Source organism: Rhinichthys klamathensis, unplaced genomic scaffold (genome assembly GCF_029890125.1).
Source record: "Rhinichthys klamathensis goyatoka isolate OS25496 unplaced genomic scaffold, OSU_Roscu_1.1 h1tg000925l_1, whole genome shotgun sequence".
Taxonomy (NCBI): Eukaryota; Metazoa; Chordata; class Actinopteri; order Cypriniformes; family Leuciscidae; genus Rhinichthys; species Rhinichthys klamathensis.
This window is the reverse complement of record NW_026607258.1, coordinates 298,026-318,446: the sequence shown is the minus strand read 5'-3', so window position 1 is coordinate 318,446 and position 20,421 is coordinate 298,026. Positions and strand designations below refer to the sequence as shown.

Sequence of the window (20,421 nt, the reverse complement as noted above, 5' to 3'; positions counted from 1 at the left end):
ACATAAAAAATAACTTTGTGTGAGGGCCAAATCATTTAAGTTCACATTTAAGAAAGCCATAAAGGTTTGTAACAACATGAGCAAAAGTGGTGAGTAAAAGAAGACAATTTTCTTTTTTAGATTAACTAATCTTTTAAGGACACCAAAGAGTTTATATTTCTGGACATTATGGGGATTTAACCATGGTAGTTTGTACTGTACATTACCAACCCTGGACATCCTGTGCCCTGTGATAAAAAACTAATACAAGAGCAATCTTTCTTTCAGTCAGAATGTGAGTGAGCCAAGAAGGGATCCGGCTGCTGTACTTGCAGGTTTCCACAGCTGTACAGATAAGAAAGGCAGCACAGAGCAGCTAAGTGCACTCTCATCAGAATTAGCCCCAAGCATTAATAAGAGAAAAGGCAGATAAGCAGAACTGCATAAAAACAGGTTTATATCAAGTATTTTGTGGCCAAATTTCCAATAGTTCTCCATTTAGAACAGGCATTTTACTGTATTCAAAAAGCAAACACAACCACAATAGTTTGAAAACTACGCAGTTTGGACAAACCAACACACACATAGGCTTACCATCATCAGTTCCTTCTGAAAAGATTTCTTCTCTTTGGTCTCCATGTTGAGGCAATCTTCCTTTAGTTTCTCCAGCACTGAGGCAACCCTCTCTGGTTCACTATCCAGATCTGCTCTGCAAAAATATGTCAAAGGAAGATTCACATAGCCCAGAGCATCAGCAAATGCTCGCCAGTTTCCCAGATTTTCCATAAGTATTGTCCTCACAGAGGCGTAAATGTAAGTTAGAAACTTGCAGGGCTTCAGGATTTGTTCCATCAGCATTGTGGTTGTTAGGTCTGGCCCACAAAAGTATATAGGCTTAACCTTTCCCAAGACAAGCACATTTTTTACATGTACAAGCCCAATCTTTCCCTGATAGTATCCAATGTACCACTCTTTGGTCCATAGTTGTCCTTTGAGTTTGATCTTCTCCTCACTGAGTAGGGCGATAATATCCCCTTTTTTATATTCCAGCAAGTACTGATTCTTGGTCTGCCTGATAACAGTTTTGATCAGTTTGCCAAATTTCAAGTTGGTAATGCAGCGCTCTTGAAACTGTGGGTATTTGGTGGTGATGGCCAGAGGAGACAAAATTATTTTATCAACTTCCTTTTTCTTTAGGAACCGCCTCTGGCCGCTGTTCCGTATCCCAGTTTTAGGGGGCGGCTGTGGTGTCTGAACGCAAAATTGTGCAAGGATGCAATCCTGATCATCTTTTACCTGGACACGTAATGTGAAGTCGGAAATCTCATCTGCGTTCCGAGACGTAATCATGTAGATGAGCCGGCTCACCTTGCCTAGTTTGATCTGAAACCCACGAACAACCCTAGCCTGATCATTTGCCTTGACCTCATAGTTTGACATGTTAGAGTACATACCTATCAGCAAGTCCTGAGGTCTGCCAAGGACAAACTGGTGCTTTCCCCACAGTTGTAGTGAAACCGGAGGGGCAGACTTTGCTTGCTTCCCAACCTCACTGACTAGTAGAGTCTTGGGGGCGCAGTCATGACCAAAAATGGCCACCACAGTCTTAAAAGATGGATGAATGTGTTTGGGGCCGTAGAGGCCCAATGTAACTTTCTTCATCATATGATCCCAAACAGATGAATTGAAGGAAACATGTTGGGTCTGGACAACAATGGCTACATACATGCAGGGCTCCAAGTTGTCCAGCTGAACCTGAATCGTATCACCATAAATGTATGCTTGTGGAACAGGAGAATATGGACCCTCTTTACAGTCACTTCTTACACACAACACCTCAGCCATTGGACTTTTTGTCCTAGTCGTGACGGATACCTTCATCTCTAAGGTAATGAATGACTTTATCTCCATGTTACTCAGTTTGATTTCAACCACTGGACTAACAGTCGAGCATCTGTCATTGTTCAGCTCCAAAGGAGGATCCAGTAGAGCCTTCATAGAGATTTGCTGAGTGTCTCCCACTACAACATGGCCTTCGGGAACATGAATACTGATATGCGTATCTGGGAGCTGGACTGCCCCTCCACAGCTGTCCAACTTGCAGACAATGTTAGTCTCTACTGGTTGTGTTTGACCCCAGCCTGGGTTCTGCCCAAGGGACTCAAGGTCATGGCAAGAGCGTGCCAACTTTCGATGGTTTAGCCAGGCTGTCCTAAAGTCCTCTCTGTTCTGAAACTGCTCCGGTGAGGGAGCTTTAAGCCCTGTAAAAAACCCTGATGAAGGCAATGGAGGATTCGACTGAGCTTGTAAGATTGATAACTCTGATAAACTGTAAGATCTTTTGCTCCGAAAAAAGGGATTGTCCTTGCGAAGCATCTGCAAGGCTTCAAGATCAGCGCTGGTGGATGTTCCATCAAAAACACTATTGCTGTACCCTTTTGTGTTGCTGTTGGTGGAGATGGGGTCTGAAGGCAAGTCAAAGAAAAGCAAATCCATGCTGTTGCATTGGTTAGTCTTCTCATTACTGTTCTGATCGAGGACATCATCCATGGACCCATTTAGGAATGGGTTGGTTGAGGAGAGCATGGAGAAGGGGTTGTTGTTGTCATAAGGCATGGAGGGTTTCAGCGACATTCCAGTCCACTCCCCCAGCAGGTCCAGCTCTTTTGCTCCCTCCTCCGAGCAGTCCCCAAGATTGTCAATCATCCCACTGTCACTTAGAGATGAGTTCCTGTAGTTGATCGGTTGGACATATGTCGAAGGAATGTATCCCATTTCTCGGTTGTTGTGGGCGTACCACCATTCCCCACCAGATGTGTCCAACACATAGAGATGATCACCTTTGGAGAACTTTAGAGTGGTAAAACTGGATGGACAGTAATCCTTTATGGCGACCACTTCCCGTGCAGTTCCAAATGACATTGAGGGGGCCAAACGCAAGGCACTGGGAGAAGGCACTGTAAAGATAAACATATTAATAATAATTACTGATTTGCGATGTACATGGCACAACCATATTAGATGTCCCTTTTATTTATTTGCAGTGGAATAAACTGACCTTTGACATCTATGAGACTCGCCTCAGTCAGTCCCTCATCAAGGTCAATAAGAGTGCCCTCTGATTTACATCTAGGGAGCACATTGTTGTTGTTGGTTACTCTGATCCTGTGGGCGGCCATCTTGCATTGGTTAAGCTATTTTACCATTGCTCCAATCCTGACAATCACACACTGGCAGTTTTTCATTTTTTTTCCTGCTGGGAAAACAAAAAGGACAGGGACAATCTTGATTAGCTTTGTGTGGCAGGAAAAACGCTTGATGCACTGAGAAAAATGAGACATGCTGCAATCAAATTATTGGATCATAAAACTCTTCTGAGAGATTGTACCCAGAGATTAGTGGGGTATAGCTAAAGGGACAAACTGGGACGAGATGTAACTCAAAATGTACTGCATGAGATAAAAGATCTTTAAAGTTGATTACATTTAATCTCTCTTGGAATAGGCTAATGCATTGTTGTCTAGTTAGTAGATGAAAACTTGAGTCAGAAACCGTTAGTTCAGAACTCAAACAAAAGATCCTGGTAGAATCTCAATATTTTTTAATGCTCTTTGCTAATTTCATAATATTCAGTCCTGTCACATCATGGTTTAACTGATGGAATATCTATTGCAAAGGGATGACAAAGAAGGAGGTACCTGCAGATGAACAATCAATAAAACAGCCATAACAAGGTGCTGCCACCTCCAGATATGACAATATGTGTTTAATCTTTGACCTTCATTTGACTTTTTTTTTTACCTCTCAGAAAATGTCTTAGTGACGTCTCACAGCTAAAAGAGCTTAAAGCCAGCATGAAATCAAAATATCAAGTATCATTTGCTTACTTAATGCACATTCCTGGTATTATTGTGTACGTTACCCCAAACAACATTAAAAAAACATCAAGTATTTTATTCAAATTGAATGCCTTGCTGTATTTCAGAGACAACATTTATTTTCAGCTAATGTAACTAATCCCTATTTTCCTGTTTTTTTTTTTTTATCTTGAATATTCTTTGTCATTTGTGAATATGACGCAATAGAGACGTAAAAAGAATTTCAGAAAAATATAGCCTACTATAATTTATTTCAGCATAAAAGGCACTTATTGTAGCTTTTAAAGATCCATAAGGCTTTATGGAACAATATTATTGCACATTTACCTCACTAACTATAACAATGTAAAGATATGACATTTACAACATCAATAAACAACGATGTAAAATGTACTAATTTATAGACCTGATATCTGGATGAAACAGTCTTTTATCACTGGTAGAGCGTTTGATTTGCCAGGTTCAGAAAGAAAGATATCAAAGCATATCAAAGGACACCTTGAACTAAAAATCACATGCATATGGTGCAGCAGGGGATCCATCAATTAAACAAACTAAAACACCGCTGGGTGATGACACTGAATAAATACCATCCTAAAAGTGAATGCATTACCTTTTGTGTCAGCGTGGTTCCATAATAAAAAAAACAGACTTTTTGCAAACTCCTATAATAGTGCTGTATAAAATGATCATTATTTGCAGTTTGTTGTGGATTAGAGGAGCTATTTTTCCTGTTATGATTTATGCTCTCTTAAGATGAGCAACAGTTTGGCTTAGGGGGTGGAGGTAACAGACTCAATTTCCATGCATGATTGCCTCAACTTCTGTCTGAGATGATGAGCGCTATTAATCTGCTCTTGACGTGACAGACATGCAAAACAACACAGAGATGTAAAACAAGCTATAATTAGTTGGACTAAATAATCACAGAAGCATGAAAAGAATATCAAACAAGACCAAAGGGCCAACTCCAAGTAGCTGATAATAATGTAAATTCTACACAAAAGTTAACCTCAGAAAGTAATAGCCTAAATGAGGTTGAAATGACACGAGGGTGCCTCTGTACTACTTCTACTTGTATGAATGCACAATTTTGTGGTGAAAAATGCTTTAGAAATACTTTCAGAAGGCTCTTTGGAAGAAAATCCACGAAGGCCATGGAAGGAACTTTCATGTCTGTTACTTAAAAGCTTAATGAACCCTTCAAAAGAAGGACAGCATCTCTGGCATGAATGTTTTAAAAGTCTTTCACACAAAAGACTCGTGGAAAGATTCATACCCTTTTAAATGTCCATTTCTTTTTATCATAAGATGCTGAAGTAGGTCAGCAATACCACTTGTCTTTCATTCCCTTCAGTCCAACCCTCAAAAATCTCCCCCATGCTTTTATTTTATTCATAATTCAGGCCATCAGAAGTTGATGGAGAAAGTGCACTCCTGGATGACATGAAATTGTAAAAAATTATGGCACTGACCTCCACCAACTCTATCAGAGCTGGAGAAATGCTTCAAGGTCTATAGTTCTTCTAAGGAGCACCAACAAATGAAGTTGATTAGAAACCTAGTGGACTGACAAGGATGTAATCATGGTTGCTGATAACAGCACCTGGGGCACTTCAATGACTGAAGACTAGTGTCTCCTTCCTATAATCCCTCTATCCTCCTACCCTCCCGTGTCTATTTTCGCAGACTCTGGTGATAAAACTAGCCTATTTAGTCATTGATCTGACAATTGCAGACTCAAATTGCTATTATGAATCACGGTCTAAGGGTGCAGTCACACTTAACTATAGTTTGGTGAAATTTCGTGGGCAACATCCAGACATTTATATAGGAATCCACACAACCAGGCAGGGCCGTTTGAAGGAATTTGGGGGCCCCAAGCAAAATGGACATGGAGGTCGTGATTCCGCTTCATGATAACTCCCGAGGAGGTTTGTATTTTGCCGGCAGCAGAGATCACGTGGTTGGCTGGCTGCTGTCAGCGACTACTGAGAGGGGCCTCCTTGAGGGGGATCCCGATAACAGTGTCATTACACTTTACTGCATTGACTATCAAAGGGGCGCTCACACAGTTTGTCGTTGCATTTTATTCTTAACCAGTCGTTGTCTTGGGGCCCCAGGCCAGCTCGGGGCCCCAAGCAATTGCTTGGTTTGCCTGTCCTGTCGCGATGGGCCTGCAACCAGGAGTTTCATGAGAGGGCGAAAAACTTCTCACGAATTTGCTGTGTTGACCCTCAAAAAGCTGCTTGGTTTGAAAGTGACTTTTTTGTGAGAAGTGCTTCATACATTACTACACTTTTTTTGTAGGGATAATTTCGGCCGCCAAAAATTATCGAAAGTTGAAAGTTTTGGTTTTGGTTATCATGAAATTTCTATGTAGCAGTAGACTTGTTTCTGTGTGCAATAGTCCTACTGTACTGTGACATAGTGTGGCTATGCTGGGCAACGCTGGTAAAATGACGCTACCCTCTCGTTCACTGATCCGCTTCTCGTTCACATGCTCTGATAATAATAGCTCTGCAGGACTAAGAATTTTCGACCCAGAATTTTCTTTTTAGTGCATCCCTACTTTTTTTGTCCACGAAATTTCACTGAAATGCGCTAATATGACCAGACTTTGAAAATATGTTTGTGTAGCTAGAAACATTTGCAATTGCGCAAATTGTTGGTTATGAAAAGGCAACTTTTAAAACAATTATAAAAAAACTAAACAAAAAAGACAAATGACTTTGGTTCCATTAACAATAAAAAAAAACATGCTAATTTTTCTGCCAACATGGATGGAATGGCGCTGTGCAATACAAAACAGCACTCAATACTTCCTCAAAAGTACTACAAGAACCATTAATGGAACTGAAATCGAAAAACTAAATCTTGCAATTCCCCAGTAGTCACAACCCCATAAAATTCAGCCAAAGAGACATTTGAAACCATCCGTCTACAACATGAAACACTTGTAAACCACGACTCTCGGGTGTCCCATAAGACAAGAGAACACTTATCTCAGATGCAGCACGTAACTCACAGAAGATGAGTCGAAAGCACTTCAAGCTGGAGGCCAGGGAATTTAGATGCCCTTAGATGCATTGTTAGCTCTGCAGAAACCTCATGGGTTTAAATTCAAGCACTCCTTAATTATCGCCCTTCAGACAGCTTCATACAGATAAAACACAGTGTTTGGCTGAATTAATTAATTCAAACAGAGCGGCATTATCCTTCCACCTCGCATTAACACACCTGTCATTTCAACTGAATTATTATAATTACATTTCCAAAACGTGGCGTTGGGGCAGTAACTGAGATAACATGGCACATTACAGCCTGTGGTTATTACATTTTATAATTGTTTTCTATTGATGATAGGGAGGAATTTTATATTACATTGACAAGCTAATTGGGTGAATAAGACAAGTGTGATTTCTGCCGATTGCTCATCACTTGGTATATGACCACCTCGTGTACATAGCAGAGGACAAAGCAATTTCTCCCTCCACTGCCCCGCCAGTCCATACTTCACCACGGACTCTAAAACAAAAGGTTTACTCAGGTAAAGCGCAGAGGGGTGTGGGTGGAAGATAATATTTCAAAGTGCCCATAAGAGGCTAATTTCAGGAGTCCATTAAATGACAGACTTCATTTATCGTCTCTATGTGAATAGGTCATTCTACCTGACAAGGATCATCTAACGCAAATGAGTCTGACATTACAAACCTCTTTATCAAACATATTCCTCAGTACAAACTGGATCATTCTGACTAGGGAATGGGATCTATAGGGACTAAGGAAGTAAACAAACAAAAGGCCACTACTTATTTTGCTAAGTTTTTACACACACACATATAAATGTTATATAAAATGTTTTAGAACATCATAGCGGAGTCATTGTGCTGAAGCATGTGCACTAATTTTATTTCTGGTGTACCAAAAGTCAAAGGAGAACACATCATATTGTTGTTCCAATTATACTCAGAATTGTATTTGCATACATGAATACACAAAAAGAAAGAATTCAAGGCTAGTAAACTGTGTTCCCAAATTAATCTCTCCAAAGAGAGAAGAAAACGATGCCAAGCTTCATTCCTGTTGGGAGGTCTGGATTAGCAGAGGCTTAAACAAAGTCCTCTGTAAATGAACTGTGTTGTTTTGCATCAGGTCGGGCCGTCTCTCAAGAAACGCTCTACATATCAATGAAGACTTTTCCCTAGCATTGCTCACCCCTGTCCATCTTCACAAACACCACCACACACTTTGAAGGACACATAAACCTCAGCGCATTCACCATAAGCCAGTGAAGATTTACCTCGGGAGGCACGCCGACTGACAACAAGAGTTACAGGGGCATTTAGGGGATTACAAGGACTGAATTTGTGCTGAGTCCCCATTAATTATGAAACACAATGCAACACTACTGTGCTTGTGGAAACTGATGACAATTGGGCTTTTTAAGGTTTGTTCTATTCCTGAGGGATTCGCAAGGTATAGATCGCAATGCTGCAGAAGTCATGCTTTCAGCCACTAAGAATCTGATTCAGGAGATTTGCTAATTATTATTGCACTGCTGTCAGTAGATATTTCAACTATCTTTGGTTAAAAATCTAGGTATGTTCATTATTTGAGTGTCAATGTTAAGTGCAAAATATACTCTGAATGCTAAATTTCTAGCTACGCAAGTGCAAATTCATGCTCCATATAGTCTGAAATGTCTCAGACTGTAATTTATGTGTATTGCCACAAAGGGCGCTATAGCGAGCATTAGCATTTATTGTCTTCTTCTATAGTCAGTTTATCTTTCAGGTCAACTACTGTCATGGCAGGGCAACAGTTATAAAAGAATACAATGAAGAAAGCTAGCCAAAATCCCATTATACATTGCAAGCTAACCGATTAAGCTAACGCTAAAAGCTAAAGCATAGCAGGCTAATTAATCCCTGGCTCAACAACAACTTAAAGAACAAAATCCAGTCAACATGAATGTTGTTGGGCAACTAGTCGACTAGTCAACCATCACGACCTATCCAGAACACACAACAAGACGTTGTGGGCGTACTTTGTAGAGTATTTGTTTAGTTTCTGTATTAGTTCTAGTAATTGGACACAAGATCCCCTTACAGGATGTGATTCCAGCGCTTCAGCAAGAGCATAATCATTTATTTTCTGAGTTTAGCGCACACATGTGTTTGGGAGAGTGTGAAGTCCTTGGAGGGAGGAGAAACCCTGCAGAGACTAACCGGAGTAAAACCATGGAGTCAAACCTAATTATTATACACGCACACACACACACACACTTCTCTGGAGAGCGGTGCTGACAGGAAGCCAGCATCCCAGCACATTCATCATTTAACATGTTCATGGTGCAATGGAATCATATTTTACATTACACACCAAATGTGGCCTGAAATTAAATAAAACCTGAAGCGCAGGATGTCTGTGTATTTTCTCACGAGTGTCTGTTTGGCTACTGGGGTGGTGCAGTCTTCACATCAGAGGTCTTGCATCATCACATGGTTTCATGACGCAAACACAATTTGTGATAAGAAAATATCAGGTGTCTAATGCAATGAAAAAGTGCCACAAACTTATTTTTTAAAGTTCCTTTCTCATTTTTAAGATCTAGTTTTTATAGTGTCTTTTGTTATGTCTATGAAATGTTATGAGATTAAGAACAATCTAAGCGTTACTTAAATACTTATTTAATTTACATAATTTCTTAATTATTTACATAATTATATATTAAATATACGGTAAAACATTTGTTAAGATTTTATCATTACTTATATATATGTAATATGTATTTTAATATGTATATGAATATATTATTAATATTTCATATTCATAAACGTTTACATTATTAATAAAATTACTAAATGATTTATACTTTTATATAAGTATATAACATAAAATAATTGTATTAAATAAATAATTTAGTTTAGTTTAAATTATTTATATTTTAATATATTAAGAAATTACATTGATATATTAATTATTACTGAAGTATGTAATATAACTTTAAATAAAAATCCTTATAAATTAATACATTATTAAATATAAACAACTCAGTAAGTATAATTACTTATAATCATATTTATAATTTCATATTTTACATTAATATATTTAAACAATTATATTGATATTTTATTGTAATTATACATTTAATACAAAATTATTTATATTTGTAATAATTATTATATAAAATAAATGAATATTGCTTAAATATAATTATTTAGTAATACATATTTATAGTATTTAATGTTAATATATTATAAATTTTATTTTGATATTTTATTTTATTTACATTTATATAGATATTTAAGTTTATTATAATTGTTACTAGAATTAGAATGATAAATAACAAAACAATTATATCAAATAAATAATTAATTATGATTATTTATAATAAACTATTTCTAATTATAATATTTACTTATATTTTATATTAATCATTCAAATATTAATACATGTATTTATTATATCAAATAAATAATTTAGTTATGATTATTTTTAGAACAAATTATTTATAATATTTGTTTATATTTTATAATAATAATTAAATTATCCACATATTAATAACTTGTTTTTAATATAATTTAGTTACCATATAAAATTATTAAATAAGTAATTTAGCAAAATTATTTATTAATATAAAACATTTATTTATTTATTTAATATACTTCTTTTATATATGACATAATTAAAAAATAATAAAAAGCCTGGAAAGCCAAACTCAAAACCATGCAGCACCAGGAACAGGAAGTGACAAAGGTAATGATCTGCAATTCCAGATTTGCCATTTAGAAATCCACATCGGTCAACCACAAATTTGGGTATTTAAACACTCTAGGGTGTATCAGGGTGTGCTTGGTAATTTTTTTTTTATCTACAAATAAATTGTGTTTTCAGTCTAGCATTATTGAAACTCAAGCGGACACTTCATTCTCTCAGTCATTCAGACAGAATCAAACACCTGATTGGCCAAACTCCAGAATAGCAAGGGCCAATCAGATTCCTCGTCTCAGATATCAGACAGCCAGCATCTCAAATGCATCATGTATTGTACGGAGCGTCTGCATATCAGTCGCACAGTCTTTCTCAGATGCCAATACTTCCCTGAAGGCCCTTTTGGCTAGAAAACAAATGAAAGCACAAAGGATAATGACTAAATCTTTCGATTCAAAGAAAATCATTCAGAAATTGACTAAGGAATTTCTACATCTCTGACTGTTTGCTGTGACTTTATCTATGAAACACTTCATTAAATGGGACTTAACATGTACTTAGTCTGGTAAGACACTCAAAAGCTTTCATTAACTAAATTAACTATTATTCAAAGCACAAAATAAGAACGCCCCTTTCTCCTGAAGAAAGTTGGAAGTAACCAATGCTCTTGATTATAAAAGGATTAAGGGTGAATATCTCAAAATCTGTCTAAAATTTTACAACTTACCCTAAAAATCAAAGAACTAAAAGAAATTATATTGTGCCTATGAAAAGAAAAGAAAACTAGAGAAATATAAGCCATTTGGGAAGGGTCAAGCCTTCTCCTGGACAACGACTTTGTTTACAGAAACAGGAAGTGGCCGAACTATGACAGGAAGTGCTCTGGAGAGACTGACAGGGTAAAGGAGAAACAGCAAGAGAGGAAAAGAGAAAAAGAAAGAGAGGAAATGCTTGGCTGATGAGTAGCTCGCGTCCCTCCCCGTCTCCTTCTCCTCCTCCTCCTCCTCCTCCTGCTGTGTGTATCTGAAGCCCTCCAGCTGGAAATGGGCTGCCACAGACTGGAATTTAATATCATTCCTCAGCTGATAGAACATAAACAGCACAAAAATCTCACTCATAACCCTGAGCTTCCTCTGGGCCAAATATAGGATGCAGAAACGCCAAAGAACGCAGACAAACTACAGATGGCAAGCAGCACATGTCCGTCTGCTGAATCGGTGATTAAGGTGAATCTACGGTGAAGATGCTCTATTTTACATATAACGAACACATGAAAACATCACACTTCATAATTTTCATACATATATATATACACACACACACACACACACACTACGAGAATGAGATTTTCTTTCTGCCACTGTAAAAAAAGTTGCTGCCTTAAATTTTTAAGTACAATCAACATGGATGTTTAAAGACCCACTCCGATGAAAATAATGTTTTTCTAGGTGTTAACATGTTCTTGTGGCATTTTTCTGATGTTAGAGGACATATCTTGAGAAAAATCAGCTCAAAGTTGTATTTCTGAGTATTTCTACATTCAAATGGCTGTGAATCAGTAGCAGACGCTAAAATGCCGGCTAAAATCGACTGGAGTTGTGACGTAGTAACTCCACTGGGCGTCTCCACACGCGACGTCTTGGAGTGAAATAATGATCGGTGATCGGTGATAACTTTGATTAACTTCGGATAATAATAATTAACGTGTATATAATACTGTTGCCCCACCGGTATTGGGGGTGTAAGCTAGCGGGAGAGACAGAGCTCTCAGCAACGGGCAGGGGGAGGGTCGTCTCCGTGCCAACGGCTCCGCCCACAACGCAGAGGCGAATTGCTAATGAGCTACTGCCGCTCTGCTGAAGCGAAGTCCCAGAAAACGGCACAGGTTTTGTGATTTTGGCTAAAAATGGCATAATCATAATTTAAAGACCACTGGGAATGTTTAAAAATAGCTCAAAATATGATCGGAGTGGGACTTTAAGTCATTTCGACTTAAATTACATTAAACTGACTTTAAAAATGAGTTGAATCTTGTATAACTTATAATAATATAAGAAATAACACAGTTAAAAATTGCTTAACTTATTTTGATGAGTTAAAGCAGTGTAAAAACATATGTTGTCATAACTTATTTTTTTACAGTGTATGGTAATGAGAATTTTGGAGAAAATGTGTTTAATTGTCATGAACAATGTTACAATGCAATAAATAAATATAAAGACCAATTTTTTCTCAGATAAAACAATTTCCTGTCTTTTCTTTATTTTGATTTTAGGTTTAAAATATGAGCCACGTTTCATGCTTCTACTTGAGCAAAGTTTATATATAAACACATCTGCGGCCGATGAATCACCAGGAATCAGAGAGTTAGACAACAGGGTTTAATAGGAGCCTCAGACCGTTGAGCGTCTCATGAGTCCTGAAAACAAACCGCCCAGGTCTTGGTCCTGATCCCAGCTAAAGACACCCACTGATACCATCAACAATACACTCCCTCATCCTGACACGCAGAAAAAGCAAAAGAGAGTATATAATTCTAGGTTATTCTGAGTAATACTTACCCTTAGCTGAACTGAAACTAGTGGCTTTCTTTAAACGTAGCATCACAACACAGGCCGTCTATAATAGTCGCATTTACATTGGAAGAGCAGCCAAAGGCTACGGGAATGGAAAGGCCATTTGGATGGGAGTTGGAGCACAGCGTTTCTAGACCAGGCCTGCTTGCCTCAGGATAAACGCTGTAAAAGCCACAATATACTTACAATGTAATCTCTCCTGATGGCCAACTCTGAAACATTAAATCCTCGTAAAACGATCTGCCATTTTATGCCCTGTCTTTCACAGTCTACTGCCATCTGACTCGAGGGGGATTTTAACATTGCTGTTCTAAGCTGGACTAACATGGCTTTATGCACAGTGGACACGACACAAATAATAGAAAGAGTGTTTTCTGGCTGATAGGCATTTCTGTGAAAGGAATGTTCCAGCTTTGATCCAAATTAAGCTGTATGGACAACATCTGTGGCATGTTGTTGTTTGTTTGATTTATTGTATTATGTATTTTACAGGTTAGATATGTATTTTTTATGTAGTTTGGGCATTTTTAGTGGTGATTCTTACATTTGTGAATCAGTGTACTGCAGGGATGGAAATTAGCACCCGCCACCAGCCAAATGCGGGTGATTTTGTGTTGTGGCGGGTAAACTCGCTTCACCTACCGGCCACCGTGGCGGGTAAATAAAAATAGCATACTGTTTCACCCGGACGGCGGACACTTTTAGAAGAGGCACACCTTCAAACAAAAATGTGGCGTACATCGCATGCGTAGAGGTCTGCAGAGAAAACATCATGGTGCGTTCACACCAGACGAGAATAGAGCGTCTGGCGCGAGTGATTTCATTGTTTAGGGCCGTTACATAGTCAACGCGAGCAACGCAAACAAGCAACGCGAGCTACGCGCTCCTTTTCATAGTACACAAGCGTCACCGGCGATGCGTGAAATGCAATACACCGATCGCGCAGCAGGGGGTAGTAGAGTCTCTAGAGTCGGGTCACGTAATATTCAGATCAAAATGGCAAATGAAGAGGAGTGCATATTGCTGATTTTACATCGGCGGCAACAAAGGATGTATACGAACAAGCTCGCATAACTTTTCCCCTTCGCCCGCCATTGTATTCAAATCTTCTTCTTCTGTAAACATAATAATATACCTTTTTATGTACATTACTTGCAATGTCGCCCCCACCGACAACGCATAGTATTGGGTGCATCGGCGCGTCGCGTATCAAAAACTAGGATGACACATTTGGCTACGCATCGACGCATAATGGCGGCCGAAGCGTAGCAATGTGTGGCCTTGCGCACGCGTATGCGTACCGATGCGTTGACTATGTAAGGGCCCTAAGGGCCGTTACATAGTCAACGCGAGCAACGCGAGCAAGCAACGCGAGCGACGCAAGCTACGCGCCCCTTTTCATAGTACACAAGCGTCACCGGCGATGCGTGAAATGCAATACACCGATCGCGCAGCAGGGGGTAGTAGAGTCTAGAGTCGGGTCACGTAATATTCAGATCAAAATGGCAACTGAAGAGGAGTGCATATTGCTGATTTTACATCGGCGGCAACAAAGGATGTATACGAACAAGCTCGCATAACTTTTCCTCTTCGCCCGCCATTGTATTCAAATCTTCTTCTTCTGTAAACATAATAATATACCTTTTTATGTACATTACTTGCAATGTCGCCCCCACCGACAACGCATAGTATTGCGTGCATCGGCGCGTCGCGTATCAAAAACTAGGATGACACATTTGGCTACGCATCAACGCATAATGGTGGCCGAAGCGTAGCGATGTGTAGCCTTGCGCACGCGCATGCGTACCGATGCGTTGACTATGTAAGGGCCCTAAAGGCCAATTTATACTTCTGCGTCGAGTGTACGCCGTAGTGTACGCAATACTTGTGGTCCGCGTCGTCGCGACGTGTAGTTACATTTTTGAGGAGGTGCGCGTCAGGTTACGGCGAAGGGTACGGCGTATGGTACGCGTCTGTGCGTATGCTACGCCGTACCTACTGCGCGCACCCGACGCAGAAGTATAAATTGGCCTTAAGTCAATGCAAAGACGCGTTACGCGCGTAAAAAATTCCTACGGCGCGAATGAGGTGTAGAGCGCGCCGTGGTAGATGCGAATACGCCTCATTCGCGCGGCAAGTTCGAGCGTCTGACGCGTTCCGCGCGCATGATTTTATTGAGTGCTTTTGTGCATTCACGCGTTTGACGCGAATTCGCGTCTGCCGCCCGAGTTGAAAAATCTGAACTTTGGCGTCAATTCGCGCCGCGTTAACCAATGAGGAGCCTAGCTGCTGTCACGTGGTGAAGTATCTGGATGCTTCAATAAATTATTTTGTACTAAATGCCTGATGTGGTTCTAATGCACAACAAAGCAAATATTTTATCACATAAAACTTGATTTCAATATATGAGACATATTCATTTTGTATTGAATGCTATTTATTCCATTTCATATCTAGATTATATTAAATATTATTCTAATGTAAAGGCAACCAACATACTATAGCTCATAAATCCGTGTCTGGAGAGTGTTGTGTGAGAGAAAAAAAAAAATCACAGGACAGGTTAATTACTTTTGGAGGCTGGCTCAAATTATCATCAAAACAAAAATAAATGACAGATTAGGTGGATGAGGCCGAGGGTGAGAGAAAGAGAAAATGTCAGTATTTCATTGAGACTTGAGATTAAATAAACTGCTTAAGTATTCTTGTAGTATTCATTTTCACATGCAGTTACACATTGTCGGTTAAAAACAAGAAAGTGGCTGGTAAAAACATTGAGTGGCTGGTAGATTTTGAAATCCACCAGCCACGGTGGCCGGTGGACAAAAACGTTAATTTCCATCCCTGGTGTACTGTGCTAAAAGTTGCCTTAGGGTGTGTTCACACTTGTCTGGTTTGGTTTGATTCAAACGAACTCTGGTGCGATTGCTCTAGTAGTGCGGGTCATTTGAATAAGCGTGAACGCTGCCAGCTGAACCCTGTTGCACACCAAACAAGCAGACCGAGAACCCTGAAAAGATGGGTCTCGGTCAAAACGAACTCTGGTGCGGTTCAACTGAAATATGAATGCAACACGGACCAAAGACATGTCGATGAATGAAAAACAGGATGTGATGTCAAGATGCGACCCTAAAAAGGACAGAACGCTCAAGTCTGTACCAATACCTGTTTTTTCTCGTCATATTCGCGATGTTTCCCATAACAGTTCAGTACAGGCGTCAGAAACGTTGAATCTTTAGGTTTAGTGTTAAAAATGACAGTGAGAACGCTAGCGAACCAGGACTAAATGTACAATTTTCTTTTGTGGTCCAGGCCAAAAGAACCAAGAGAACCGAACTACAAGTGTGAACACAGCCTTAAAGGTTGTCATTAAATGTATCGCTTTTAGGGTGTTCACACTTGGCATGTTTGGTTTGATTAAAGCGAACCCTGGTGCGATTGCTCTGTTAGTGCGGTTCATTTGAATAAGTGTGAACACTACCTTGGTGCGCACCAAACAAGCGGACCGAGATCCCTGAAAAGTCTTGCCAACTATTTTCAATGGAAAGTAGCTAAAACTTGCTCAAAAACTCACTAAATGACACCGGATGACGTAATGCGCCAACTGTCAGCAGTTTCCATTGGTTTCCTCTCCTAATCTAGAGGAGCACTACTTTTGGTGACTAGACAGTTGATGGGCCCCATTTTTTTTCCTACTATGGAAGACAATGGCTACCGTCAACTGTCTGGTTACTAACATTCTTCAAAATATCTTCTTTTGTGTTCAGCAGAAGAAAGAAACTCATACAGGTTTGGAACAACATGAGGGTGAGTAAATAATGACAGATTTTCATTTTTGGGTGAACTATCCCTTTAAGAATGATTAGTCGAATAGTGTTTCAGTCAATCCACCAACTAAAATACATAGTTTTTTAAATCCCTGGTAAACTAAATGAGTAAATAATTGCTAATCAGATTGTAAAAAACAAATACATTTAATATACGTTACAATAACGCACTTACACTGATGATCTCTGACGCAAGCCATTGCTGACATTCAAACGCAGAAATAAAACTCGTAGTACAAAATCTGTTGTTTGTGCTGACAAGTTCCTTAAATCGATCTTTTCTAGACCCATACTTTAGAACATAGAAGGTTAGTTAGTTATGTTAATTACATTAGTTTTACGTTAACACATTTAATGGTTTAAAACTCATGACTTTACTTGTCATATTGAAGCCAAGCTGTAGCTCTGTTGTAAGTGTATTACTGTAAAATCATCTTTTGTTTGTTTATACAATCCGAATTATAAATCCTAATCAAATAAGACAAATTTTTCTGCGGTTATTGACGACGCATTTAACTTGTATATAATCTGGAACATTCCTTGTAGGCAAAGCTCTTATATATTGACTCAACAAACATGGTTACTGTTACTGTTTAAAAAAAGTTACTGTTATATTCTAAAATTAAACAAAACATTAATTCGAATATAACTTTGTTATTCAAAATACACAAACAGACACACACACACACACACACACGCATCTAAAGTAGCAGCCATTTGTTCTGCGATACATGAATATTTAATACACCACCTAACTTGACAATAAATTGTTAATATAACAGGGGGAAGCTGAGGTCTTGTAGGAAAACGAGGCTGAGTTATGCCACAGGTCAATCCTGTTCCATTCAAAGTCTGAAAGGAATGTGGGAAGGGGAGGGAGGAAGAGGAGAGAGGGGATCGACGGCTGGGAATGGGAGCGGAGAGGGAGGGGAGGGATGTATAGGATGTCCTCCTCACCATTAGAAATGACCACCGGGGTGGTCGTGACTATCAAACACTGATAACCACGGTAACAAATAACCAACTGTCAAACAAGAACAAGTCGTTCCTAGTGAAACTGTTGTAACCATTGTTTCAGTAGTTTAGTACTTAAAATTAGACACGGTTACCAAATTCATATCGTATTCATTATTTTTTAGAAACTGGAGTTACTTTAGTATTTTGGAATAAACTGGTGTATTTAAACTGGTTTTAAATCGGTTTGGCCATTTCACAAAATTTCAAGAAATCACTATAGTTATTCACAAAATAAAGACATTTTACTGGCAGGCATGGGCTATATCTCAATGAAGGGCTACATTACAACAATAATTGATGGTTAACAAAGGGAATTCTGGGAATATCAATTATAAGACAGTTTAAGCTTTTTAATAGCCTACTACTTAGTACAAGTAGCTTAAATATGCCCAAATGAAGTATACACACACAAGCAAATTAGTTAATTCAAATAATATATCCATCATTTTTAGTTATAAAAACCTTTTTATATGTAGGCTAATGTAGACTCCGTGTTGTCTTATTAATATACCCCATTTAAGTTTATCCATTTGAAATTTGAATACACCTGATATGTGTGCATCATTGTAACTTCAGGCTTGTAAAAGCAGCTGAAATGTTACAAGAAACGCATGTTCTACTTAACACTGAGCGCTGACACAAACATTTCGGAGGTTTTGGAAACATAATCCGAATCATTTCAGAAGCAGTCAGAAGGATTAACAGCACAAAAGCGCACAAATGCCATAAACTCACCTCTGCATTCCAGTTATGTTTATCCAAAGCAGCGCGCAGTTATAGTGTTGAGTTGGTCACTTTGTGCTCCTTTGTGGTTCTTGGGCAAAAGCGTCTCGCATCGCATCTGGGCGGGGCCGGAGCGCCGGTGATGTCACAGAAAGGGGCGAAGAATATGAGACGACTGGGCGGAGACTGGAATCCTGTGGTGGTTCGCCATCTGTCACCATGGCCCCTCAAGGAAAATCACTTTTCCCCTGGCGTCTAGAGTTTGCCTGATCAATTTTTTATTTATTTTTTTGAGTGATGATGCGGATTATATTCATTCTATAGCCTACCCTGCATCGAGCTTTCCATCTCTTTCTTACATGGGCTACTTATACTCCCAAGAACAGACTAAAAATATCCGGTATAACTTTATTTTAGTGTCCTTGTTACATGATATGTTACATGTACTTACCAGAGTAATAACAGTAAATTATGCATAATTACATGCAACTAACCCTCAACCAAATCCTAATCATTCCCTAACCCTATAAGTAGGCCTACATTTTTTTTTTACCTATATAAGTACATGTTGTTAATTAATTTTATTCAGTACTTAAATGTATAATTACATTGTAACAATGACACCTTAAAATAAACTGTAACCAAATATTCGATTAATTTCTAACATAACATAATAATAATGCATAATTAATGACTATTTTTGTATTTATTTAAAAGTACATAAAAATGTAATTAACAAAGACTTACCTGTTGAATGATGAACATGTTTTCAATTTCGAAATTTAAATTCATTTATTTATTTTGTTGAGCATACAGTCAAAATGTCATGGTACACTGTAGCAAATTAAAAGGATTTAAAACTTTTAAAATAGTGCCTGAAACCTTTAATAAAAATGGTAGTTTGGCATGTTTTCTTCCAAATAATCAGAAAAGGTGAAGCAGCTTAAAGCATTATACATTTTATCTTTCTCCACCAAGTCAGTGTGGTTCTGTAAAGTGGTCAGAAGCTTTCCGGGTAGTATTCAGTAATTCTGGACAGGGCCATCGCTAGAGGGGAGAAAGGTGGTGATGATTCTCGGGGCCCCTGGCATTTGGGGGCCCCTGCGATTTCAAACGAAGGGCGACAAAGGAACGCGATCTCACAAAAAATCGCATCTCACAAAAAAGACTCCTGTTATGCCATCCTGACAGTGGCTAACACAGGAGCTGGTCAATACTGACCCCCCTATAGACAGCACTCAGTGTCCGAATTCACTCACTCGTTTTGCTTTCACTCCCTCAAGTTAACTATTTTAGTGGACAAAAGTAGGGAATAGTGAATGAGTGTATAGGGGGCGATTTTAAACACAACACACCCTAAAATTTGATTGAGGTTGATTCAGTGAACCAGCTCAACCGGTTACCTATAACGATTCTTTCAAGAATCAAACATCACTAGTAGTTCACAGTATTCATAAAACAGTAGGAAAAAAGTAGGCTATTTGGTTGAAAACCCACCAAGAAGAAAAGAACTACATAGAAACAGCCTTCAGCTTAGAGTTTGAAGTTCCAGAAAGCTACAAAAACCTTTATAAATATCCACAAAAAATGCGTGGGGGTCTGTGGGGTGACGCTCAAGGGGCCGGTGCAATAATATGATAGCAGTCTCGAGGAGGGAGAGAGAGCCGTTGCTATCTTTGAGACTGCAACAAAGAGACTCCTCTT

General features: G+C 38.8%; 1 protein-coding gene across 2 annotated transcripts; it reads right to left on the bottom strand.

Moving 5' to 3' along the window:
- Positions 1 to 389: 389 nt before the first annotated feature.
- sh3bp4a (SH3-domain binding protein 4a) lies at positions 390 to 18,831 on the bottom strand. Of its 2 annotated transcripts, none has more exons than XM_056244127.1 (3): positions 18,730 to 18,831; positions 3,038 to 3,232; positions 390 to 2,936 (listed from the first exon to the last, which is right to left on the bottom strand). In XM_056244127.1, exons 2-3 carry the CDS (start codon positions 3,156 to 3,158, stop codon positions 535 to 537), a joined length of 2,523 nt encoding a protein of 840 aa, XP_056100102.1. In that variant the 5' UTR covers positions 3,159 to 3,232; positions 18,730 to 18,831; the 3' UTR covers positions 390 to 534. The 2 variants fall into 2 exon arrangements, with proteins under 2 accessions (XP_056100102.1, XP_056100101.1); XM_056244126.1 differs by having other exon boundaries at positions 3,038 to 3,235; positions 18,730 to 18,830.
- Positions 18,832 to 20,421: the final 1,590 nt, after the last annotated feature.

What these genes read in the sequence shown, in the direction of transcription:
- sh3bp4a (XM_056244127.1), bottom strand. Translation starts at nt 3,158, where the DNA reads ATGGCCGCCCACAGGATCAGAGTAACCAACAACAACAATGTGCTCCCT. An exon ending in GAGTCTCATAGATGTCAAAG is followed by an intron (nt 2,937 to 3,037) that starts GTCAGTTTATTC and finishes TTATCTTTACAG; the next exon opens with TGCCTTCTCCCAGTGCCTTG.